Source organism: Desmodus rotundus, chromosome 6 (assembly GCF_022682495.2).
Source record: "Desmodus rotundus isolate HL8 chromosome 6, HLdesRot8A.1, whole genome shotgun sequence".
NCBI lineage: Eukaryota > Metazoa > Chordata > Mammalia > Chiroptera > Phyllostomidae > Desmodus > Desmodus rotundus.
In genome coordinates this window covers 3,929,491-3,956,211 of record NC_071392.1, presented here as the reverse complement: position 1 = coordinate 3,956,211, position 26,721 = coordinate 3,929,491, and the positions used below count along the sequence as shown (strand labels likewise).

The window sequence follows — 26,721 nt, the reverse complement described above, 5'->3', positions numbered from 1 at the left end:
CAATTTCCCAAAGGAATACTCTTTCTAGTCATTACTGTGTCTCCGGCAGAGCTGCGCTAAGACAGTGGGTCAGTCACTTGCCGGGCTTCCGCAGCCGTCCCAACACCTGGCTGCCATTACCTTATGCACAATGAGCTCATGTGTGCCGTCTGGAAGGGTCCTACCGTCCTCCTGCATCAGGGGGACAAAGGAGAAACCAAACAGCTTCTTCTCGCCCTTCTCCTTCGCTGTGGGGGGAAAGAGAAAGAAAAGACGACTTACTTGCTTGTTTAAGCACCTGCTTACACAATTTTGTCCAGGGACCCAGGTTGTCAAGAAGGGTGATTATCAATCAAGAAATGAAACCCGCCTCACCAGCTCCTTTGACAGCAATGGAGCTCCGTCTACAGGAGCCTCCCTCCGGCCCCAGGGGCCTGCCCCTGACTCAGCAAGTTAAGCTTCTCAACTCATTTCCTTCAAGGGACTCATTATATGAAATTGTGTGTGTGTGTGTGTGTGTGTGTGTGTGTGTGAATTTGTGTATTGCTGGTGTCTTCTCACATCCCACCTCCACTTCTGGATGTAAGCCCCACGGAGGGCCAGGTTCTTATCTGTTATTTTATTCTAAGCTTGGTGTCTCGCAGAGTGCCAAAACCACAGCGGGTCCTCGATCACACAGGTGAGCGAAGGCATGAGCAAATGCACGTGAAATGTGTTTGCTTACAACTTGTGGAAAAGGAGCCTCTAAGCTTCGCCCTGGGGACTCCCTTCCCTAGAGCCACAGGGGTGCAGACAGAGAACCCGTGGGGCCATGAGCTCTTCTGGGGATTTGGAAGAAAGGTAAGAGCCCGCTAGTCGTCTCCCTCCATCCTGAAACGTCCACAAGAGCTGATTTACGGAGCTCCCCGAGCCAATTATGACATATGCTGTAGTCCCAGGGACAAAGTCCCTCCCCCCGAATCCTGCCTGAGCGACAGCTTGCAGGTGATGATGTCACCACACAGGTACCTGGCCATGCCTCTGTCCCTTTGGGACTGCACAGGGGCTTGCTACTTCTGGTCACGCGTAAGAGTAAGATGCACTTCAGTGACACACGGAGTAGCAGAGGGTCCCTAGTCTGGGGGGGGGGGGCGGGGCGTGGGGGCAAGGAGGGGGCTTGAGAAGGCGGTAATGAGTACAAAAGAATGAAAAGAGAGATGGCAAGAAATGGCGATTTTACGGGCAGCAACGTTTGCCCAGATGAACCCTGTCACATCTCCATGCCTGGGTTTCGGGGTCTGTAGAACCAGGCCTTTGCTTCACATCACCTGGAAGGCCCCTCAGACCAATTCTCGTCTGAACACTGCCTGAGGCTGCATGGTGACGCCGATACATGCAAATCAGACATACATCTGCGTCAAGCCGAGGCCTTCCTGGTGACTTCACACACCCAGGGAGGTCCTGGAGGGTCCCCCGAGAGCTGGGTGAACTCTTGGAAGAAGAGGTACTGGATGATGCATCAGGGCTGCCTTAGACCACCGGAGCCAGTCAAGTTTGTGTCTTCCTTTTCTGTCTAACATTTCTAGACTATGAAAGTGACGGTCTGATTTTAATGAAAGTGATCAATTTAAGGAGCACACTGTAGATTTCCATAGGCATTTTTTTCCCTCTATGTTTCCACGGAAGTTATTGGTTCCTCATGAATAAGTGAGCCCATTCGTCTCTCCAGACTCCACAGGCTCTGGGGTCCCCCTCCCGGAGGCCTCTGGGTCATCACCACACCCTGCACATTCACCCACCCACGTCACAGCTCAGCAAGCAGACCGCCCCACACGACGGCACCAACCGCACAGAACACTTACTGGAACAATGCCGGAACTCGAAGCGGATGTGTGCGCCCCTGAACTTATCCACAGGGATGGGCAGTTTTAGCAGCTCGGACCACCGGGGACTGTTGTTGTGATACAGGATGAAGGAGTGGTACTCGCTGGCGGGCGGCTCTCCGGAGCCGAAGGAGATATAGTCCTGCCAGAGAAAACGGGCCGGTTCACAACAGCACCCCTGCAAGACTATTGTGAAAGCAGACGAGCAATTGCTTTGCTGAGTCTGCCTGCTCCCCAAGTAACATCCATTTCACAGGGCGTGACCCGCCAGCCAGCTGTGGAAGTTTCATTCTGAGGCTGGTGTCCCAGGGCCTCTTGTGCCAAGGGTGGCCCTCAGGAGTGTGGGCAAGATGGGCAATTGCAAGCCCCATGTGAAGGTCAAGGCCGAGGCAAAGGTCTCGACCTCCACAGCGAAAGCCCGCGCTGTGCCTCCCTGGGACACCCCATGGGCCCCAGGGTCACACAGAGCATCTTCCACAAAAGGCCCTGTGACCGTCTCTCCCACTACCCATGCCCCATGCCCCACGCCCCACGCCCTCGTCTGGTCAACGTGAAATACGTAGGATTGAAGGTGTGATGGTTTTGTTTTTCGTTTTCACTGAGTGCCAGAAGGAAGTATTCGCCTCCAAAACCACTGCAGATGGAAGCGAAAACATGACATGGCGTAAAAACATTGTATTTACAGACTACCTGCTATGAGAAACTGGTTGACACGATCAACTAAACAAAAGACAGGAGTCTTTCTGCTTTTTGACTCTCCTTTCTGAAAGGCCTTTTAATGATTTTAAAAACACACAAGGGTAGAGAAGGAAAAGATGGAAAACAACGAAGAACAGAAACTAGCTGATCTCATTATGGACGGGCCCAAAGCAGTGACACGGAGTCGCCTCTCCCCACATTACCGCACCTTCAAGGTCTGGCCACTGCTCTCCACGATGAACATCGTCACTTCCACGTTCCTGGCCACACTCTTGCCTCCTTTCTCGAATTCTCCCCTTTCTATGGTGATGTATAAGTCATTCCTCATTTCACCTAGTGGGAGAGGAAAATTAAAACCAGTTTATATATACTCAGACGTGCAATAAAGTGCTCTATGAAGGAAAACTTCAGTTCATAAAATACAGGGGTATAGCACACACTAAAAGTGAAATACATTCTATTTATATATTTATAAAGGGGTCTCCGCCCTCACCGCTAATCTCCAAGAAAAGAACAGGCCCACCTCTGCTAGGCTGAATTAATAATACTGTAAATGTCCATTTGGAAGGCAAATACTAGGGCTGAATAAGACAGGTGTGGTCAAATTTCACCATTTTTCCATATTTCTCTCATTTCATTTATGAGGTGTGATGACAGCAGGGGTGGCTCAGAGGAACCGGCCCTGACACTTCACAGTGGCAACACTTAGAAGAGAAGGAATATCTAAACGGCAGAAAATGACAAGGCCACCAAGGGTCCAGCTACGTGGAAGTCTTTTCCCAAGCACCTGGACAAAATGATCTCACAGCCGGGAGAATCCGATTCATGCTTTATGGACGCAGATGGAGAATAATTCAGCCATACAGACACATTCGCTGAGTATTTTCTGCCATGAAGCTATAAAACCAGCAAGAGAGGCCCTGGATTCAAACAGACACATTCTCCATACACACATACCATCTATTTTTCCTCTATCGGTTATCTGTAAAGCTTGAATGCTTTTTCACATCGCCCTTTTCTTATTATTGCAAGAAAAAGGAGAAATTCATTGCCAACCAGCAAACTCAGACAGGCACGCCGACTGCCTGCTTTCCCCAGAGTGAAGAGGGAGTAAGTGGTGAGCACACAGCGGAGTGAGAAATGAAAGCAAAGTGCCACTAGAACGTTCTGGAAGGTAAATGCTGGTGAGGGTGGCAAGGCTGAACTTACTTTTACTTAACATGGCTTTCAAAAGCAATTCTCTTTTTTTCCTATTAGAAAGCGAATTACCAGAAGCAGCAATAGCCACACAAATATGCACGCAATTGGGAGATTTATAGAACTTCCTGACCTCAGTGTGGACAAGAAAAAACACCTGAGCTTTCTAATCCACGGGGGAATTTCAGTCTAGTCACCTCCCCCACAAGGACCAGCTTGTTATGGTGTCATCGGTCGCAAATGCCCCAGGCTGACCGGGAAACACGTGAGCCACAAAAGAGAAACTGAGTCCTCAGCAGGATGAAAATCTTATTATTTTTCAATCAATGTATCGGGGTAACAGTGGTTAACAACTGTTAACATCACATAATTTTCAGGTGTAGAACTTTATCCTATGGCGTCTGTATACTGCACTGTGTTCACCACACCGAGTCTAGTCTCCTCCATCACCATCTACCACCCCCTCTACCCTGTGCTGCCGCCCCCACCCCCTTCCTCCAGGGTCAGCACCATGCTGTTGGCTGTGTCTGTGTCTGTGTGTTTCTTTCATATCCTGTATATAAATGAAATCATATGGTTCTTCTCCTTTCCCACCTGACTTATTTCAGTTAGTATAACACTCTTAAGATCCATCCCTCTTGTTGCAAATAGCAATATTTCCTCAAAAGGGTGAAATAAATCATAACCACCCTTTCCAAGGAGTACATAAAAGAATACATTTGTGGAAACTGTGGACGCAGTGATCTCTGTCTTATAAATGGCTACTACTCTCATACAGCTCATACACATCAACCTGGGAAGGCAATGAACTTGGAATTGCAAAAGAAGAATAACATGTTTCAACACCCTTAAAATTACATTTGAATGCTTTGAAAGTTTTTGGAGGTTCATTCCATCGAACCTCCAAAATGGAAAGGTTCATTCCATTTTTTACAAGTTTTGTAAATTTTACACTTTTGCAAGATTTTTATAACCCAGTGTATTTTATTACCATATATATCTACCACTACACACACATTTTTAATGCTATTCATTTTAACATCTTCACTATAAGATGAAGGCAAACTCACAAACTTTGTCCTCTGAATCCATCAGTTCCAACTCCAAACAGGCCCAGTATAGTAATAATGGTCGGCGGCCAGTACAGTAATAACGGTCGGCACATGTGCCGTTTCAACAGCAGACAACAGTCCTCCTGCCAGTAGATGTGGCAGGTAAACCAACACTCACTTCAAGGCGCCTTACAGCAAACGACGACAGCCACCAAAAGCAACATCCCTCTGCGCCTGACGGGACACGCCGCGTACAGACCGCGAGCACGCGGAGGAATGGGGAGCGTGGCCACGGCATTGAACCTGGGGAATGTCTCTCTGTGAGAAACAAGCTCACCCGCACCACAGGGGGAGTAAGCACCCACAGAAGGAAGAGTGTTCTTTGGAAGGGGACTTCCACGTGCGTCTGTCCTAAGGACAGGGCGACTCCAAGTGGAGCAGAGGCAGGCGGAGCGGAGGGAGGTCTGCCAGGCAACCTGCTTTCCCGTCTGAGGGCTGGGCCCTAAGGGGCGTGGCGGTCAGGGAGAGCCATGCACGCCCAGCGCCACCAAATTCTTTCTCCGTGTAACCATTCAGCAAGTGCATCTTGAGCACCTACTATGTTACAAGTCCTTTCCCTCCAGAGCCAATTCTAGCAGGGGAGGTCTTGGACAAAGAAGGAAAGCATACAGCATGTTGAATAATGATACGCCCCATGGATACAGGCAGGGCAGCGAAGGAGGGGCGTGTGGTCAAATGGGGGCGGTGGGGGTGACCAAGAGAGAAACCTCTCCAAGAAGATGAGAGATCTGTGTCAGCTGTGGTGCATTTTGGCAAAGGAGCAAATTAAAAATGGTGTTAGCTTCCCAAACCAGCCCCTACAGCCTGTTTAGCTCGTAACTTCGCTGGATTCTTCTATTTCTTCAGAACTCAGAAGAGGTTCTGAGTTCAAATAAGCCCCGTGGATGCAGAGTCAAAGGAATAAGGACATTTGGATTCGAGGCTCTCTCTGCTGCTGTCCGCTCTGTGGGACATTAGTCTAACCCGGGGAATATAAAGCTCTGGACCCCGAGTTTTCATGTTCTTAAGGTGGGGGAGGGGAGGGGAAAGGCAGAGGCAGGGCTGGGAGAGAGGGAAGGCGGGGCAAGACTACTCACACATTACGCCACTTGTGCGCCCTACAAAAGGACTTCTGGAACAGAACACAATCATAAACTAAACTCCTTGCACACGGGCTTTACTTCTCTGCCCCTTAGTTGTCACTAAGCCTGTAACCCCTTTATCTTCTGCAAACCTTTTAGGCCACAGTAAGATTTCCTTGACAGGAGAACCCAGGGCAGTAAGAACGCGGCTCCTGAAGACATCCTCACTGGTCCCCCAGGGGTGCTGCAGGCTGCTCTGTTCCAATAGAGCAGGCGCTGCATTTTGCCAGAGTATGCTGAAGGAGGAGGCTGAAACAAGTGCAAATTAACACCAATACGCGTGAGGTCGGCTCTGGGGAAGACGAATGAGCCCGCGGCACTAAGAAAGCATCGTGGGTAGCGAAGGGGGAAACAGAGCACGAAATGGATGCGCCGCACCAGCACGAAACGCGAGTTTCCGGGCAACATTTGCCTCAAGTTCGTCACCCTGTGAATCTGACCTGCGCCGCACTAATCCTCGGCTCTGTCCCACGAACGTCCTGGAGTCGGGCACAGGGCGTGTGGTCACCACATGAAGGAGTCCACAGTGCCCACCCCAGGGCTGGCCCAAGGCCTTGGCTGTGCTGCATATTTGTGGACATTTATGGGGCTGGAAAAGAAAAGTTCTTGTCCTTCCATTAAAAACAACAGAATTTGTGACCTGGTTGGGTAGCTCAGTGGGTTAGAGCATCGTCCCAGTGAGCCAAGGTCGCAGGTTCAATTCCCAGTCAGGACGCACATAAGAATCAAACAGTGAATGTATCAGTGAGTGGAACAACAGATCGACATTTCTCTCTCTCCCTCCCTCTCCCCTTCTTTCTCTTTAAAAATAAATAAAAGTTAAAAAAATTAACTTGCATAAAAGACCAAGTTCTTTTGTTTTGTTTGTGTGTGAACTTTGATGATGGTGGCGGTGGCAGACAGCAGTGGGTGGACAGTAGTTAGGTCCTTGGCCAAGTGCTATAACCAGAACATCTCCTTACACCCTCACGGCAACTTTGTAAGAAAGCCTTGTTATTTTCATTTTACAGATGAGGAAACGGAAGTGAGGTGATTAGGAAATGTGTTGAATGTATTATCACTATCCTCACCCTACCCACAAAAATGTAATTCGACAGGATGAGAACGGCCATCCAGGAAGCTAGCGAAACGCAGCCTTTGTCACCAGAAGCCATATGCCTGAGCAAGAAACGTGTCAGGCCTCCTCTGCTCTGCACTGGCCAGACTAGCCCCAAAGCCCTGACTCCAGTTCTAGGGACCGTCCTTCCAGGACAGAGATGGGCAGGCACCGTATCATCCAGAACGTAAATCGGGGGAACAGCCTCAGGACCTCTCAGAGGGTAAGGTGAGACAAGAGTCACTGAATTTTGAAAAGGACAGTTTAACCAGCTGATAGGCGAGAACAAGCATCCAGGGGACAGGGCACAGGCGGGACGATGAAGTAGGGAGAGATGAAGGAGAGAGAACATGATGAGAACATGCCTAGAAAGAATCATCAACTCAGAGTCAGAACAGACCCTGGGGGAGGGAAGGGCTCAGCCTGACCTCCCAGGACATTCCTGACACAGCAGCCAGCTGCACTGCAAAACGTCTGCAGGACGGAAACGCCATCCTTTCCGATATTCAGCACCAGCCCGGGCGCTGCTCTGCACAGCGTCGGCTGAGGCATTTAGAGCTGGCCGTCCTATGTGGTCCCACTGCTGCGTGTGGCCGCTGAGCCCCAGACAGGGGACTGGGATGAGCAGGGGGGCCGTGACTGTACAACACAAGCAGCCTTCAGGGACTTAGGTTGAAACAGAGAGTATAAAATGACTCATTAAGACCATTTCACATGAACTACCTGCTGAAATGATACTTTGGAGGTGTTGAGTTAAATACAATAAATTGTTAAATGAACTTCACCTCCTTCTCCCTACATTTGTTAATGTGGCTGGCATCACCGTCCCGCTGGAGAGCACTGATTACGAGGTGTTGGCTGCTCCTTCTCTCACGGGCCCTGGAGCCAGGCTATGGAATTTTTTTCACTTAATTAGTTCACAGAAGGCATCACAGAAAGTGGCTTTTCTTCTTTGGAAACTGGACACCTTAAGATGAACGACCCTTAGCCACAGGGAGTGTTGAAACGGCTTCGTGGCAGCAGGAAAGCCCATGAGCAGACCCCCCTTATACCAGGAGAGACCGAGGTGACAATTCATCTCCTTGTTGTCCCATTCCGTGATCCTCAAGAAGGGTTTTGTGTCCTTCCCCTCAGTGTCGGGACCACGGATATTCCATTCTGCATGGAAGCGGTGACTGCGGACGCACTCAGTCCAGCTGGTACAACCGCCTGCCTCCCCTGTCCTGACCCCTAACAAAACCCAAATGAACCCTGAAGGTCAAGTCTAGCAAATGAAAAGAATGACAGCATCAAGTTAGCTGACCGTCAGCGCAATGCCGGGATCAGAACTGCGGCTGACGTGCATTTTCTCACAAAACAGTTCAGCTCGTTTTCCGTAGAGCCGCCGGTGACAATGAACTGACCCAACAAAGTTCTGAAAACAACAAAGGAAAACACAACAATGACTGTGTGTTTGCCAGTGGAAAAAATTTCATTCACTTTTGAAGTTGCTTTTAGCTGTTTAATTAAATGCATACATCTCTCCCTTCTCCATCTAATTGGGAAAATTAGGAAGCCAACGAGGAAAAAGAAGGTATAGCTTAAAAAAAAAAATCCCTTGCATTCAAGGCACTGCAGACTTGCAGCTGGGAGGATGGACCCCCTGCACAGTGAGGGCCTCACCGTTAAAATACGGTGCAGCCTAATTCCACGGCAAGTTCATGTCCACCGTTAAAGCCAGACCAAAGCGTCCCGAGCAAGCACATCCCAGACAATTACTCAGCCGGTGGAGTGTCGTGTTGCTTTATGCTTTTCCATTGCTCAACGATGCTGCCCAGAGACCAAGCTGAGGAATTCTTCCAGCAGCTGGCTGCATTCTGTGCTAAAATATGTTTTTTATATTAGATTTGCCCATCAATTTGCTTCCCAGTGGGATGACAGTTTTTTCTTTTTTTCTAAAGAGGAAATACCAGTTATTTATAGCACCTGAAGGGAAGAGCAGTGGAATAACACGCCACCAAGTTCACAGCTTTGTAAACAGTGGTTTTGGACAATTATGCATGGATGGTCCCTCAGCTGGGTCAGATCCAGAACCTTCCCAGGCTGCTCTAGTCCCCGGGCATGAACAAACTCCATTAAGAGGTGACACACCATCAGAAAGTCACAGAAGGCCGCAGGGGACCATGCAGGGCACATCTGCACCAAGCGAGGTCTTTCCTCCCAGCAACTCTGAGCTGGGCTGGGCCCCGTCCTGGCAACCCCCCACCAGCTTTTACACTCGGGGCTGAAACAGTGACAGGGAGGGTCTGCTCCCCACGAATATCGAGAGCAATGGCAGACGTCTTTATCTGGGCTTCCTGAGAAAATACAACTTGGCATTTGCTTTAGGAGCGTGACTCTCCTCCCCGGCCTCTTTCCTTAAAAGAACTGCAGCATGGTGGGTATACGATATGGCATTGGTTGTACTGGATCCAGGGGCCCAAGAGAGCGATTCGACATTCAAATAACCTCGCGATGTGACAAGAGTGGGAATCTCCTGAACGCCTACCTTCTCTACTCGGAAACACACACACACAGACAACCTGGCGAGAAACCTCTCCACGAAGGGCTGACTATTGCTCCATAACTGTTCTTGTCAAAGCTATACGGATTTCCTCTGCGCAAGTGACTGCCATTTTCCGCCCAAGGGCAACATTTTTCTGGACACTGCCTCAGTGTTCTTTCTGACCGTGGTTATAACGACAGGCAGCCACACCCACCGCAAGGCCCCTGTCCTCATATAATCAAACTGGAGAAGTACCGTTAAAAAGCTGTTGCTTATTATCACGTACAGAAGGTCCCTGAGTAAAGTCATTGTGTTGTAACACTAAAGAGATGCCGTAGAAACCGAACTATCCTTTGCACCCGTTAGCCTGTGGTAAAACCGGTTTCATTACACACCATGCCACTTCAAGTCACCTACAGACGACACTTCATTCCATTCTTCAGCAGAGCACTTCAGAACTCTTCAAAATTCGAAAAATGTCTCACGTGTCAACAGCAGACAAAATACCTGCATTTCATCCTGCGGTTCGTCACAAGTCACTTACCCGGCATGATGATGTTGGAAAAGCCCAGCTTCCTCGTTACGGACACTCCATGTGCAAACACGGAGGAGCACTCGCGTCTGATCTGCTCGATGTCTCCGTGCAGCAGCTGGAGGGACACCGCCAAGCCTGAAACAAGTGAGAGGGCACAGGGGAAAGCAGAGCTGGAGTCAGCAGGGGCGGGAACGGAGCAGCCTCCCCAAGCCCCATCAATGGCTCCATTATTTTAAACGAAGGGTTCCTATTTAAACAAAGTCAGCAGAGTCTGCAGGAATATCTAGGTCAGACTTTTCTAGCCTGACTCCCTGAGTTTTCCCATTTCTAAGGAGGTTCACGCCCACTGCAACACCCTACGGCAGGACTCTAAGAAGAGGAAGGCTGGCTTCCAGCCTTGACGGTCTCTTCTCCGCAGCTGACGAAACCCTGACTCCACTGGGTGAGCTGCCCTCCTGTTCACCACTCACAGTCCCAGCACGCTGCCGGCACACACAGAGGGCGAGAATGATGCGATCACATGGGAACGAGAAAGAGGAACCAAAGGTACCTATGTACATCTGGATGAGGGGTTTCCTCTCGCCATCCTTCAACCATATAAACAATAACCACAAGAGCAGGGTTTCTGGGCGTGTTTGCGTGCTTTTCAATGGAGTCATTGAAACATCAAGAAAACTTGTTTTAAAAGAAAGCATTAGGCTCAGAGAAGGCGGAGGCTTCCTGGGGCCCCAACCTGACCTAGAGAAGGCCTACCTATCCAAGGGGCAGGGATATAGGAGAAGATGGACCGGACTGCATCATTGTGTCCTCCTGCTTCCACAGGTGCTGATGCCCGAGTGCTGTGAGAATGCAGTGAAGCCTGGCAGGTACTCAGGAACTTCCATGGAATCCGCTGCCTGTTTTTACCCAGCTACCCTCTACCTTCCCCACCTGAGCAGGATGAGTGACAGCAACAGACCGAACACACGTCTGTCCTCTGAGAGCCACAGAGACTGAATTAGGGGACAAAAAGGGCCCAGATGATCCAGAGGAACTAGGGTCCTCATACACAGAACTCTGGCTCCTGTTAAAACCCGGGGTGGGAGAGAGGGGAGACTCACTAATGTGTGTTACAATCGCTCCATCCCAGAGCAGTCTCTGACTCACGCTCCCCAACTCCCCTCCCCCCATCACTGGCATCTCGAATCTCCTCCCACTCTGTCCTCTGGTCTTCAAAATACCTGCCCACACTGTCACATCATCACCAGCATCATCGGGAGCTGGCACTGTGTGTGCCTGACACAGTGCATCATCACAGAACATACAACGCAGCATGCAGGCGACGTGTTATAGAAGTGTCTGCCCAAACCTACATAACTTTCCTAACAAATGTCACCCCATAAATCCCATAAAAATGGGAAAAACAAGGAAGTAAGATGACGCATCTATACATAGAATATCAAGTAGATGGATCAGTGTATAATAGGAATATTAAAATAAGGAGAAAGTAGTATTGATCAAGGGAATTTGGAAGTTCAGGGAAGACACATTTTTTTAAACAGGGATTATCCAACAACAAAGAAGCTGAAGATTAAGGTGAAATTTTTAATTTCATGAAATCGAACCATTATGTCATATAATCACCCATTTTTTCTGGCCCTTGATATAAGGACCCAAAAGAAAATAGTTAAGGGAGGAATGTTCCCCTTTATCAAACGAAACAATCATTAAACTGAACTTTTTTTCATCACCCTAGATGTTGAAGACCCAACTGCGATGACCTGGTGTCTAATTTTAAATAAATCGCAGTCGCTGATTGATCTGGAGTCTCTCGGGAACAGCGTAGGTTCCATGGCCGAGCTCACCTGTGGAAGCAGGACAGGGAAACAAGGCTTTGTATCTGTTACAGAAAAAGGGGCCTATTATTTTGTAGCTCTAATTTCCTAGGAATTGGAGCAAACTCACTCTAGAAGAGGTATCCTTTGAAATTTAGGAAATTCTGCACTTTTACATAAAAAATGGCAAACACAGCATGATTTATACATAGCTGGCAAAACTAATTTCAGACTAGATCAGCCATTTTGCCACCAATGAACAAATTACATGTAGCTGGGAATAGCTACAGAAATGCAACAGTGGAAACCAGTGGTAAATATACCGGGTCCATGTTATGACGAGGCGTGCAGTTTGAAAAGCTTTCCATACAGCTGCATGACCCTGTCTCCACGTGACCACAGGTTCCACATCTGTGAATTAACAATACACCGCGTCCCAACTCCACACAACACTGTGGGGGACACCTGGCAGGTGCGCAGAACGTTAGCTGCTGCTCCAACTAGACTGCCTCTTCTGCTAGGCCTCGCCACTGTTCTGTGCCTCCCTGTCACAGACATCAGCGAATTAGCTTCCATCAGAAAGCGTGCAATGCTCCCTAAGTGCCGTCCACAAAGGCAATATTCGTTTTCATAGGCTCGGTAGCCACGCGATGAAGCCAGCCACTGCCGATCTCCTGGATACTGGAACGATGACGCTCCGTGGAGGTTTTGAAGGCACGTCTGTCTCTCGAGAACAGTACTCTAATCCAGGAGATCTGACGGAGATGTAACTGATAAATACAAGTAGGTGCACAGGCAGATGTGTGGAGATGCTGGGAGTCCGGCAACGCAGGGACGCTGGTTTTGTGCCCAGAGAGTCGTAAGCCAGAGCTGCGAACAAGTGGCACATTCTGATATACCCTTGGGAGGAGAGTAGATGGAATTTGATGAGGGGGAATTTGTGTTTGTCAATTGTAATGAATTTCCTTTTTTTCTTGTTTTTTTTTTCCCTTCTTTGTTGCTATGCTCTACATAAATGGCATTTTCTTAGCTCCCCTCTCTCTACCTTTTTGGAATTTATATATATTATTTCTGTTTTTTATATTTAACTAGTTATCTTAGTGTGAGTGTGAAATTTACTCCACTTTTATCTGAAAATTTATTTATTTCAATGTCATTTTTAAATAACTGTTGGGGAGATAAGGAGCTCAAAGCTGGCCATTACCCCAGCAGGTTTAAGATCTTGCCCCGCAACACTCTGACCCCTGTAGCTGCTGCCGAGACCTCTGACCTCTGTAACTGCTGCCGAGACTAGGGTGTCATTTGGGGTGATCAGTTTCTTCTCTCTGGTTCCTACTCTTGTCTTAGGTGTCCTAGAGTCTACCGCAATTCATGTGACGTCTTTGCCTTTGTTTACCCTGCTCGTGACGTCTGCCTCTTCTACCTGAGGACTCTCTGCCACGCTCCTGCAGATTCTCAAACTACTGTTCTCGAATGTTGCCGTTTTCACATGGACCTGGAATTCCTACGAGACGCCTACAGACCTTTCTCATTCAATCCTTTCTCCTTTAAGTGTTTATTCAGATTTTTCCATTGCGCTTTCCTTTTGTGTTACAGTCTAATATTTCCAGCTATAATTTCAGTTTATTGATTCCGTTTTCAACTGTGCTCGTGCAGTATTTACGCAGTCCACTAACCCTTTTTTCAATGACCCCCGTAAAAGAACTTCTGCAGTTCTACTTGGTTCCTCCTCACCATTAGCATCTAAGCACCACGGAGCACAAGGGCTTCTACCGGCCCGTCCAGTACTGTACTCCCAGTGCCCCGAGCAATGCCAGACCCACCGACGCATGAATTTGAAAACTCCGCTTGTGCGTCTTTTCGGGCTGTTTCTTTCTCGTCATGAGTCTGTCTCACCACCTCTGGTTTAGTCATTCGTGACAGTTTATTACCTAAAATTCTCGGAGGTCGTCACTCCCACTGGCTGCACCTGCGTCCTCGGCCTCATTGCAGGTGGTTTCGTCGTTGATACTGCAGCCTCCTTGTACTGCGACTCATCTCCAGCAGGTGCCCTTTCGTCCCATGCACCATGGGCGGGGAAGTGGCAATACCCAGTGATTACACACGAACACTTTTTCAGGCTACTCCACCCAGACCAGTTTTTTTTTTTTTTTTTTTACTTTGAATTTTATGACTAGGTTTTCCCAAACTACTGAGTCAGTATAAATTCAGACTAATGGCAAAAACTGGAATTTTCATGTCTAATGGGAGAATCCTGCAGCCCCATCATCTTTTTAAGACAGAAACGAGAGAGATGAACTTAAGCATCACAGCTCTCTGACCATCCTGGCATTTACGAGAACTCAGGCGATATTCTCAACTGGGACTTGTGTGTGTGAGGAGAAGCTTTTCTCTGCTACTTTCAAGATTTTGTCTGTTTTTCAGCATTTTTACTATGATGCATCTAAGTGGGGATCTCTTGTTTATCATTGACCTTCTTGGATATGTAGATTAACGTCTGTCATCAAACTTGGGAAGTTTTCTGTTAGTATTTCTTTATCTGTATTTCCTGCTCCTGCCCCTCTCTCTGTCCTCTCCTCTGGTACTCCCAAGTTGTACATATCAGTGCATTGGATAGTATCTCCCACTTTTCTGAGAGTCTCTTCATTTTTTCTTCTTTTTTCAAAAACAAAATCCCCTATTTCCCCCCAAATCTCCATTGTTTTCAAGAGTTTCTACAGGCTTAAATTTCCTCCTACTCTGTTTCAAATAAGGTCAGTTCCTTTCAGGAGAGCATCTGAGTTTTCTTCTTCTCGTGGACGATGACCTCTGCCCCTGGGCCAAATCTCCACTCCACTGTTGCAGGGCTGGAGACGGCTACAGTGGCCCAGTTACTAGAGTGGCTCCTCCCTGCCTCATGAGCAGATTGTGAGGCAGGGGCAGAAACCTCTGGTCTTCTCTGTTGGCCTCTCCTCACGGGAACCTCCATCAAACCAGCGAGCTGGGGTGATCAACACCCTAAAATCCTTGGTACAGTCCCTGCCCTGTGAGTGGGGGTCAGGTGTAAGAAGGGAGCCCCAACCTGTCCACTACTTTTGCCAAGAATTCGGCCACTCAGAACTAAGGGAGATGAGAAAAGCTGGCAGCCTTCACCTGCCGGTGAGAGGCAGCATCCCACGACTGAGAGCCAGGAGGAGAAGGAGCGCTCTGTTCTTATCTATTTGCTGTACGCTTTTAGGAACATTTTCAGGCTTCAATGCTTTTCTAAAGTATGATCTTACCAGTTCTGGTTGTTCCCATTTGGAGCGGGTCCCTGCAGCCAGCTGCTCAGGCTGCCACCCCGCACAGTGAAACTCTGAAAGCATTATTTCCTAATGGTGCTTGCACACTGTGTCTGTTTTTGGGAGGTGGGCATTAAGGGCAAAAATACCATCGCAGGGACTTTTGAACTTGAATGGCAACATTATAAACATCATAACACATCAGCAAAACTTCCTAACAATGACATTATTAAATTCTTTCAAAAAATTATCTTCAGTAACATCTGTTCATTTCTGAAGTATTTAGGACCTCATTATCAGAGCAAAAACATTTTTTTCTACTCCCTCTTCTGTGCTTGATTTACAAACTCTCACGCCAGAGTCTGGCTTCAGGTACTATTTTATGTTCTATAAATGTTGTATGTAGTATCCACAGGGTGAGATCGCTGACTTGTAAAACGAACACACCAGAGCATCCATGTGACTTGGGTCCAACTCAAAGCCAGAACTGTCAAGGCTACGCCTGGCTGCACGCAGCAGTCGAGCCTGTGGGGTCAGGCGAGGCGTTTCCACAGGGAGGTCAGAGACAGGGTCTCTGGAGCCGAGGAGGGAAGGAGGCCAAGTGTCTGGTGGGAGGGGTGTTGAGTGAGGCAACACTGTGGGGAGCGAGTCAGCGGAGCAAAGGCCAGAAGCACCAGGAGACACCCGAGTGGAGACATGAGCAGGGAAGATGGTGGAATAAAATGGCCAGCCCTCCAGGCCTACTGAATGGTGTGTTAGCTACATGGTAGAGTACACAGAGGACAGAGGAGCCCTGGCGGACAGCTGAGGGGGGAAATGTATGTATGTATGTGTATATGTAATGCTTAAGGATTATACCAAATCCGTAATGTTAAATGTGAATACACATACACACACAAAAAAAAAATATTTAAAACCCTAGATATCTATGTATATGAAAAGTATGTATATGTGTGTATATACATACATACACAGAAAAAGAAGGATAAAACAAATACAGTCAAATGTTCACCTTTGAGAAATTAGGGATTCTTTGCACTATTCTTGCAACATTTCTGCAAGTAAAATTAATTGAAAATAAAAACTTTTAAAAAGCATGATTTAATAATCAGAAAATTCCAAACATGGGGGGGGGATCAAATACTACATTTCCAGCCAATAGGTGGCGCCAAAAAGTCCCACTTTCCACAATGTTGGAAAGCAAACTTTCTAAAGGCAACGCTCCAGCCTCCAGCATGGAGACAAATCCTTAAGAATTATACCAACTCAGTAATAGTGAGTTAAATGACTATACTGGTATGTGAGGATAGGGTGCTCTAAGTCTCTCCAAAGCCTCCTTTCACCTCAGGCAAATAAAAAACACTACCTACTTCCTGCTCGGAGGTCAGCTGCTCCCCTGTGGACGGACTGAGGGGTCAGAACTAGGTAATCCCCTTTGTCCTTCTGCAAATGGGATGGTAGCAGGACTGCAGCCACGTACACTCGGCTTACTAGCGCAGAAGAAGACTGTCCAAACGGACCTACTTAGCAGATATGATTTCTCCTAGTTGTAAGCTACATGTGTCAACTACAGGAAATAGGATTTCATTAATACAAAATTATATGAAAAAAATTTGAAATCTCTCTTAGGACACAATGAACCAGAGCCAACAATTGTCACAGAATTTATTTCAAGTCCCAGAACGGAATCGGCCTCAGGAAATCACATTGGCTCCGTCTTCCTTCACATTCCTAGAATTCCCTGCTAATGTCTATCAGAGGCGACACTTACAACGACCATTTGCTCAGGAAACCTAACCCAGGACCATTTTAATAAACATTTTTAGACTTTGACATTCTTATAATATTACTTTTGGATTTTAAAATTCACCCAGAGCAGAGCTTTGGAAATTTGAAGTTATTCAACTTAACTAAATCTAACCATAGAGATATGTTAATTCGATGTTTTTGTTTTGTCTTTAAAAGTTAAGTGCATCACTCGCAATTTTCTCCCAGTCTCTAAACACAAGGAAAACAGTGGTTAATGTACCTTTGCAACTTAAGTCTGGCTGAGAGGGGAAAAACCAGTTAACTAGACTCTCCTCGTGGATCAAGCAGACTAGCCTGCAACTCCAAGAGGCAGAGGCATCAAGCAATCGTAAGGGTCTGGAGATCAAGAATTTTCTTCTAAACCTAATTTCAAGTTATCTGTTTTTCTTCTTTTTTTAGTACCAATGGCCTCAGAACAGCAGGGAAAAGCAGTGAAAACAATACGTTGCTGAGGGAACTCCATTCTCTTGAAATCGGTTGACTGGTTCGCTTCTTTTTAATCAACAATTCCATGGTCCAAGGAGAAAACAGTGGAAGCCAGCGTGGCTCACCACTGGAGTGGGTGTGACATTAGGCACCCCAATTTCCCGCTTCAATTTCGTGGACCCTGCTTCTTCCATTATTTTTAAGTAAGTCATTAGAGAGCCCCCCTTTCAATGACGAAGCACAACAGCTCCTGAACACCCACCATCCCGCTGTTCTTGTCCCTGCCCTTCCTCCGGGAGGCAGGCAGATCCAGAGCCTGGGGAACAGTGACCCACCAAGACTGCAGGGAAGGAGCAAAGGGCTCAGTTATTTATTTTTTTAAAGCTTCTCCTTCAGCGTCGTCTCTCTGGAGCCATACTTTGGAGAGATGAGGCCTAGAGCTGGATTTGCCTTGGCTTCAGAAAGCTAGAAGGGGTCAGGCGGCGACCGGAGGGGCAGGAGGCCGGCAGACGCTGGCTGGGACTCAGACTTGAGAGGACGGGGAGGGAGGGGCTGGGCCAGAAGGACAGCAGAGCAGACAGGGCTCTGTCTCAGAAGCCACATGCACACAGCACACCTTTGGCTGCCCAGGAATCTGAGCATCGCGCAGGCTGCAAAATGGATGGGGGCCAGATTCTGTCACAGGCGGGAGGGCTCTGCAGCCCGGTGGTTTCTCTCCCTCTTCCCAAAGATGCAATCATAGCCTTTCCATTTCCTACAGTGGCTGTCAAAGGAAACGGCACCACTCAGGGAATAAAGTGGTTTGGACCTCACTCTCTGGTAGTCTCCCCCAGGACTCCGGCAAGAATACGCAGGCAGGTGGTCAGTAAAATTGACTAAGCACATGGAACACGACCAAGCACCTGGGGAACCTCCCAAGCAAACAGAACGTGCTGCCCTTCCTTCCCGGAGTTAAGTGCTATTATCATCCTTTCACCGACAAAGAGGAGACGAGGGCATGGGCCAGTTTCTAAAGTATACGTATGGCTTCACACCGCACTCCACTACCACCATCGCCTCCTGTCCTCCAGGGACCCTGCCCACACCAGCGAGTGCACACCTCTTGCTTACTCAGTGGGAACGCCGGGCTTTGTGAGACCAGATAACATCCTAGCTCCCTCCCGTCTCTTGGGAGAGGGAGGGGGAAGCTGACCTCACCTCTCACCACAGCCTGGGCGCTGCCACATGTGTGAGTGGTGAGTGCTTCTGGCTCTGCCCGACCTGCCCATTAAGTCTCTGCAGCCCGTTTTTCTGGGGGCCTTTCTGGCCTACCAGGACGGGCACAGGCATGAAGAGAGGTGCCCTGAATCTAAATTGTGGTTCTTCTCATTGCCTGACATGTTGGACTATACCACAAATTCCTATGAGGTCTGTCCAGAAAAAGTCCAGCCATTGTTAATGTAACAAGAACGGTTTGCGTGACATCAGTGTAACCTGGCAGCCAAGGAGAGTGGACTGGAATGCACATGTGTGAACAATGATGACTTCACTGTACTCGTCAGTGGGAGCGGTAGACACTGTTGAGTGAGCATGTGTACTGTGTGGCCGTCGTATTCAAAATGACTGAGCGAGTAGAGCAACAAATTTGCATCAGATTTTGTGTTAAGCTTGAACATTCCTCTGTGGAAAGCTATTTGGATGATTTAGAAGGCCACAGCGATGGGCAGCTGGTGATGGGCAGCTTCATCACTACAACACGCCCACTCACGCATCACGTCTCACACAGAGTTTTTTTGTGAAACATCAAATCATCCAGGTGACTCAGCCCCCCTACAGCCCAGATTTTGTGTCCTGCAACTTCTGGCTTTTCCCAAAACTAAAATCATCTGTGAAAGGGAAGAGATTTCACCATCAATAAGATTCAGGAAAATACGTTGGGGAAGCTGATGGCAATTGGGAGACTTGTGTGAGGTCCCAAGGTCCCTAATTTGAAGGGGACGGAGATGTCATTGTCCTGTGTACAATGTTTCCTGCATCTTCTTCAATAAATGCCTCTACTTTTCAAAGTACATGTCTGGACACTTTCTGGACAGACCCCATATAGGTCAGGTTCTTTAGACATCAGTCTTCAACACCACACATTCAGTTCAAGTTAGAGCTTGCTTAATTTGAAGTCTGTTTACATTAAAGGAAGCACATGACTGCACAGTTTTTTGGGGGGGAAGGGGTGTGAAAGGGAGGTAGAAAGTGAACAATATTGACGTTTTTGTCTGATCACCAAACTGAAAGGCATCACTATAGATGCCGAATCAACTAGATATGCTGCATAAAGTGGTACCCTCCACAGGGCGCTGCTGGTATGAGACCGTGCGGCACGCGATACGTGACCCGCAATGCTGCGCCCCGTTTCGGTTCCCTCTGAACCAGCGTGCACACCCCACCCAAACGACACTGCAGCCAACGTCACTGTCCCGAGCCACCTTCCACGTGGGGCCTGCACGCCTGTTGTCGGGACAGTGACGTGGCTTCCAGCTGCAGGCAGCGAGGCATGTTGGCCCTGGACCTTCCAGCCAGGTTTCGGTCACCACACCTCTTCCACGCCACCAGTCACGACCCCCAGTGTCCTTGTCATTTGGTTCTGAGGAATCAGTAACAACTCAGAGGTCTCGAGACCTGGCACTGTCGAACAAATTCAGATACTCGGCCTTGTCCCAAACCAGAACGGAATGCACTTTTTAGAGGGAGCTGCAGTACAAGCCTCTCTGTCACAGCACAGGAAGACGGACGGACGAGAATGTTGATGGCGCAATTTGTTACAAGAGAAGAATGAAGGGCAGATCGTTCGCCTTCCACGCAGACAAACAGATGAGAGGAGCCCGCTCCCCACACTCACCTGCGTTGGAGCCGGTCAGATTATAACGTGCGTTCAGCTTTTTGATGATGTTCTCGTGGATTTGGTACCACTCGCTCTCTGTGTTACACCTGTGAGAAAATTAACATGCTGTTAGGCGTGGATGATGTGTGAGATCAAGCTATGACCTTCACAGCGCACCTGCTCTTTGTGACAGAAAGCACTTCCTTAAACCTCCTTGGTGACCCCAGCAACCTACGGCACGTGACTGCCAGTCAGCAGGGTTGCCCCAAGGTAAGCAAGAGTGCCCACCTGGTGATGCCAGACCCCCAGACCCGCGCCAGAAGTGCCTGGGAAGAACAGCTCACAGACTATCACGTCGCTAATGGTGTGAAAGCACACCCGGACACACTCAGCCCGGCCACCTGACAGCTCAGGTGCAGGAGTCAGGCAGTGCCGACTTTGGTCTCATTCTGTCCTTATCAGCTGGTGTCCCCAGGCAAGTTGTTTGGCCCCCTGGCCCTGTGCATAAATCGGGGCCAACAGCATCTGTTTTGTGTGTGTGTGTGTGTGTGTGTGAGAGAGAGAGAGAGAGAGAGAGAGAGAGAGAGAGAGGGAGAGAGAGAGAGAGAGGGAGGGAGGGAGACGGAGGGAGGGAGGGAGAGAGAGAGAGAGAGAGAGAGAGAGAGAGAAGATAAAGTCACAGGACACGCACAAAGTACTTAACACAGCTCTCTGCACAGTAAGCACCAGGAAATGCTGGCTATTATCAGCATTGTTCCCAATAAACGATGCCTTATGACCACCAGTAGAGTTTGGAAATCAGCTTACCATGGATTCACACCCACCCCTGACACTGAGGCCTGCATGGGATAAAAAAGGAGCAGGTTTTACTACCCACTACCAGACATGCACAAGTTCAAAATCCAGGTCACAGATCTGACCCCTCTTAAAAGAGACCAAGAGCATTTCCCGCTCTAAACCGCAGGCTCTAGACAAATCTTTGCCCACTAATTAGAAATGTGTGGCACAGCTCGGGGGCAGGGGCTGGAGCGCGAATAAATCTATGAAGCCCTGCAGCAGGGATCAGACAGCAGCTGGAAGCCTGGTATGACATCCGCATTTGAGAAAGCTGTGAGCACAGGGCGGATGTATTAACTCCACAGCCGGAACGGAAAACTAAAGCAAGCTCGCGCCTGTAGGTGGTCAGCGGCGAGGTCTTCAAATCCGGAGCGTGGACTGCCCCCGTCCCTGTGGGTTTGCTCTGAGCACGCCGCTGTATGCAACGTCCAAGCCCCTGGGGAGGTGCTCGAAGTGGGGGGACCCCAAACCATGTGCATTTGTAAAATCACTTAATTTAGGATTTGGAATACAGCCGGCATTTTCTTAGTGTAGTGTGTGTTGAACTGTGCCCCCCCAAAAAAGATGATGTTGAAGTCCTAACCCCCAGCACCTCAGAATGCAAACCTTATTTGGAAATAGGGCCGTTACACAAGTAATCGAGTCACAGTGAGGTCATTTTTAGGGGGGCCCTAACCCAATATAACTACGTCCTTTGTCTTTATGAAAAGGGGACATTTGGACCCAAAGACAGACACACACACACACACACGGGGAGAAGTGTCTCGTGGAGGTGACAGCAGAGAGTGGGTGATGCATTTACAAGTCACAGGATGCCAGAGATCGCCAGCAAACGCCCACAAGCTCAGAGAGGGAAGCGTGGGGCAGACTGTCCTTCACAAGGGCCCATAGGACCTGGGACGCACGGCCTCCAGAACCGTGGGGCAATCAACTGCTGCCGTGCCCTGCGTCCCTATCCCAGCGCTGGCGAATTTCTCTAACCACCATCGCTGGCATTCCTGAAGAACAGATGAACTCTCTGAAGGTACAGAGAGTCGGATTTTAAATTCACAGGGGGTGCCCTACCCACCCGAGATCCTGTCCGTCTGCCTCCTGGGTTCCAACTTCATAATCCCTCCAAGGGGCAGGTGGGGCTTTGCACACGCCCGCAGCGAGACAGCAGATTTCGGAGTCTGAGGGACGGCGCAGAAAGCCGACCCATCCCTCCCTCGCTCGTCCACGACCCCTGTGAAGTGTCACCGACCAAGCAGGGCCCACGTGTCCCCGCACCCGCCCTGCCCGCCCCTCCGTGAGCACGCAGCTTACATGTACACTTTCAGGATGAGGTCGTCCTTCGTCTCTCCCGTCAACAGGTCCGCGATGCTAAGCACGGCACAGCCGAAGGGCCGCCGGTACTGCACGCTGCAGGCGTTCTTCTTTTCTCCTGCCCCCATCCGACCTGCCCGGTAACAAAGCAAACACGGTCACGAGGCCACTCGATTAGAACCTCTTCACCAGACACACACAGCAGCCTCCAGAGGGTCCCTAGGAAACTCACTGGCGGTGGGAAGGATGCAGAGTCCCGGCGGCAGACAGTGCCGCGGCAGTTCTGGGCTCGCCTCTGCTACGGCCCAACGGTGCAGCTTGGAGCATCAGCTGAACCTCTGGGCCTCCCTGGCCATCCAGGAAAGGTGCAGGCTAGAGCCAGACCCATGTTTGGGGAGCCTCCACCCGAAGATTCAGGAAGGCGCCCCGGGAGGCTCAGGCTGGTTTTTCTATTTTAAAAAATGTCCGTATTTAAAAAGCTAAAAGCTAGCTCAAAGGTTTACCCTTTGAAAGGAAGCAGCTTGAGAGTCCCTGGAGGAGCAGCAGGGCAGCCGCATACCGGAATGAGGGGGCCTCTCCTGACAGGGGGCTGAGGGTGGCCCGACTCAGCGGGTGGCTGGGCTCGTGGGGCCGGGTCCACTCCGCCAGTTTGCACTAGTGGGAGCGGCTGCAGAGCTTTCACTGCGCAGGGAGAGGCTGTTCTCACATGTTACCGTGTTTCATCCCAGTGGACTGACTATTTTGGAGACAACGTAGAAAGTCCACTGGAGCTGAACTACAGCAACTTAATATGAGAAAAAAAATATATATTTTTTAACAATCTGCCCTTCGGTTTCCAGATTCTTGCCATCGATGAGCCAGTTGTTTCCCTTGGAATGAAGCCCCCCGCCCCAGTCCCCCAGCGCACATAGATGGCTCTGGCCCCTCCCAAATCTGCCGTGGGGGGGGGGGGGAGGGGACGGCCTCGTCCGATCTTGCTTGGATTTGAGAGTGATGCTAGCAAAGCGGCTCCTCCAAAGGTCACCTTCATGGAAATGCTGACAAACAGCAGCCCCCTCACCTCTCATTCTATCAGTTGGAATCAAAATTAAAACACGGTCCAAAGAAATCAGCTGCCTCTTGGTTGTACAAAATGTAACATTCAAATACCATGTTTTCATGGCCGGATGCTGTCACGCGGGACAGAATTTCAACCCACATTTTCATATAAATTTCATCTGAAATTCCAGTACTTTATAAAGTCATCTTGGGATTTTCTCATTAACAAATCATATTCTTTACTTACAGAATTGATTTTAACAAATTTAAAACTTGGGTCCCCCAAACAGAAAAAAAGTCTAGTTTATCTTTATTTGAAATATGATTACAGACCATATCAGGATGAAATGTACACTCCAATCTTTACCAGTATCATGATTTTAAAAGTATTTCTTTCTTACTTAATCACTTCCTTGCAAATGCAAGATGACAAAGTGATTAGGAGATTTCTGGGTGGAGTATTTCAAAGTTAGGTAACATCATCCAAGAAGTTTATTAGGAAAAAAACCCAAACTCCCAAGAGATCCCAGGGATCTTCCAGCTCTAATCCCAGATGTCTCAAGGTCGCGTGCCTGTCAGTCTCACCTCCCACCCCCTCAAGCTAGAGCTGCGGCCAAAGAAAACATGCAGGGCTGGTGAACCGCAAAGTGAGGGAGACCGGGAAGCATTCCCTCGGGGCAGTCCGGGAAGGTGCTCCAGTGAGATGTCCCTCACGGTCCCTCACCGTCTCTGACCCCAAGCCTCCTCTTCCCTCTTGGGTCCGCACGCACCCAATTTTAACTCTTCTTTCCTGGCTCTGTGGGCACCACAGCTCTGGGTACCAAACCTGGGGTCCCATTCCTGTCCTGAAACAACCATCTTAGCGTTCCCAGCTCTGGGATGAATAACAGTTCCCAGTTCTGGTAAGATTGCTAGGGACATCATTGAAGCAGAAAGGAAGGCTGGAGCAGGGAAGGTGTAAGCATTTAGCAACCAGCCAAAAGCCAAAAGGGATGCAGGGAGCTGGAAAGCAGGCTGGGAGGGAGGATCAGAAAAAATGTATTTCTCTTCTTTCCCTCCCTCTTTCCAACCAAAAGTCCAGGTTTAAATTCCAAGGCAGATGTTACTGTCCTGGTCTCAGTAGCCAGTGAGGGTCAGTGTGCCCTTTTCCTGCTAAAGCAGGTACAAGGAATGTTCTAGAAAAAGCATTGGCTTCTGAGAGACAAGAATCCACCCCATCTTAATTTCACTGCAGCAGCGCAGTCCAGACATCTGCCGTCAACTCAGGGAAGCGTTCACCTCACCTTGGCCGGGGGGGGGGGGGGGGGGGGCGGGGGGAGTAATTTCTGATTCGACACCCATTCTGACAACCTAATGATCACGAAATCTTAGTGCAAAATGCCATCACTGATCAAGCGCCGTGGATCTGAAAGGCACCAGGCAATGCCACTGAAGCGGTTTCCTTGGCAACAACCCTGCGAGTGAAGGACAGGGCCGCTCAGGCCACAGGCCGGCAGGCCGCCTGTCTGTGTTTTCTCCACAAAAACCTGCAGATACTTTAAAAAGTCCTGAAAGCAAAAGTGGTTTACGTTTCTCTCGACGCCGAAGAAGGTTATGTTTGCGTTTTAGCAATGTTCACAGGAAGGCGCCCACAACCACACCGCACATGACAGTTGGTCCTGTAAATCCGGACTGGCAAATCCACACGGAGAGCCGCGCGCGCTGCGGGCCCGCCACCCGGGGCGCAGACAGCAGCCGGCTCCACCCTCCCAGCGTTGAGAGAGGCCCCTGGCAACCCGTGTTCCTGCACCCTCATTTGTAAGGAGAAAATGGAAACAAAATCAAAAAAAGTTTACGTTTTAAAATTTCTACTGCCCCTCAAATGCAAAAAGAGCATGAAATGAAAATGGGTTTTCAGAGTGAGAAAATCTAGAGAAATCTATATTGGAGCAGCTACATGTTTTATAGTCTCCATGCACCCTGTGGGGCATAAAGCAAGAGACGGCGAAAGTAAAGATCAGGGTGCAATGTCCGGCGAGGTGCTCCTCTCCCGGGATCTTCCCAAGCCTGCGGTGTGGCCCCAAGGACAGCACGTGGGGGCCAGGCTCAGCATCAGCTGCCGAGCTGCCACAGAAAACCTGTGTTGGCTCCACCAGCTCTCACTTTACCCAGTTCCTCTGCCGTAAAACGCCTGCTCTCCGGGGCACTTGGTGTGTGAAAAGGAACGAACACCCAAAGCGCTTTATGCAGGGTGCGCTTGTCTCATTCCATAGGTGTTCGCACAGGGGACTCGGTTTGTGGACGGAGCGGGGGCCACGGTGCCTGTGCTCTGCGACACGCCAGCTCATGCGGAGCTCATAGCCCTGCGGGAAATCCAGCCCCGGAAAGTGCGATCTGTGCCGTGAACAGAAACTAGAACTTACAAAATTCTGTGATTCTCGGGTCCTGCTCTGGCTTTGCCCTCTTTCTGATTCAGACAGCAAACAGGTCACATGCTAGAGACCCCCGCCACCCCCACAAATGGGCTCCCAGCACAGCGACTGGTGCGCCACCTACCGATTCGGATGATGTGCACCGTGATGTAGATGTCCCTCCGCAGCTCGCTGCTCCCCAAGTCCTGCCGTGGAGAGAGTCGGTTATTGGCGAACTCGTCACTCGCAGGGAAGCTTAAAGGGCACAGCACGTTATCTGTGCAAATAATAGACCAAACAGAGCTGCCCTATGATCCAGCAATTCCACATGTGGGTATTTGTCCAAAGAAAACAAAGACACCAGTTTCAAGAGATACAGGCATCCCCACGTCCCCTGCAGAATTGCCGGTGAGAGCCCAGCCAGGGGAGCCACCTAGACACACACCAGTACACGAGGCCTGGGGAAGATGCGGGGGCGCACACAAGGGCGTGTTACTCAGCAAGAGGAAAGAATGGCGTGCTGCCACCGGACCTAGAGTGTAGCCTGCTGAGGAAAATGAGTCGGAGAAAACAGTCACAGTGTGGTCTCGCTCATATGTAGAATTAAAGAAAACGCATTAACAAACAAAATGAAACGGAAACAGGGCTACAGAGACAGAGAAGAAGCTGATGGTGGCCCAAGGGGTGGAGATTGGGGGACGGGAATGAAAAACAAACAAACAAAAACTACCCCAAAAGACTACTATGGCCCATAAACAGAGAACCCTTTAGACACTTTTTAGAGGCCATGATTAACAAAATGAGAGCTGTGTTCCAGAGCATGGTGACTGGTGACTTTTTGAAGATTTACTGAACTTTCTATA

The 26,721-nt window shown here is 49.2% G+C and overlaps 1 protein-coding gene across 2 annotated transcripts in view; it reads right to left on the bottom strand.

Moving 5' to 3' along the window:
• Positions 1-26,721, bottom strand: part of DOCK4 (dedicator of cytokinesis 4) — a 318,642-nt gene that overhangs the window by 107,076 nt on the left and 184,845 nt on the right. For both annotated transcript variants that reach the window (XM_045197367.2, XM_045197368.2), the window contains exons 10-16: positions 26,004-26,064; positions 22,431-22,563; positions 20,307-20,395; positions 10,135-10,260; positions 2,749-2,873; positions 1,821-1,983; positions 121-227 (exon numbers count right to left, since the gene is read on the bottom strand). In XM_045197367.2, coding sequence (XP_045053302.2) covers positions 121-227; positions 1,821-1,983; positions 2,749-2,873; positions 10,135-10,260; positions 20,307-20,395; positions 22,431-22,563; positions 26,004-26,064 — 804 coding nt within the window. The remainder of the gene's footprint in view (positions 1-120; positions 228-1,820; positions 1,984-2,748; positions 2,874-10,134; positions 10,261-20,306; positions 20,396-22,430; positions 22,564-26,003; positions 26,065-26,721) is intronic.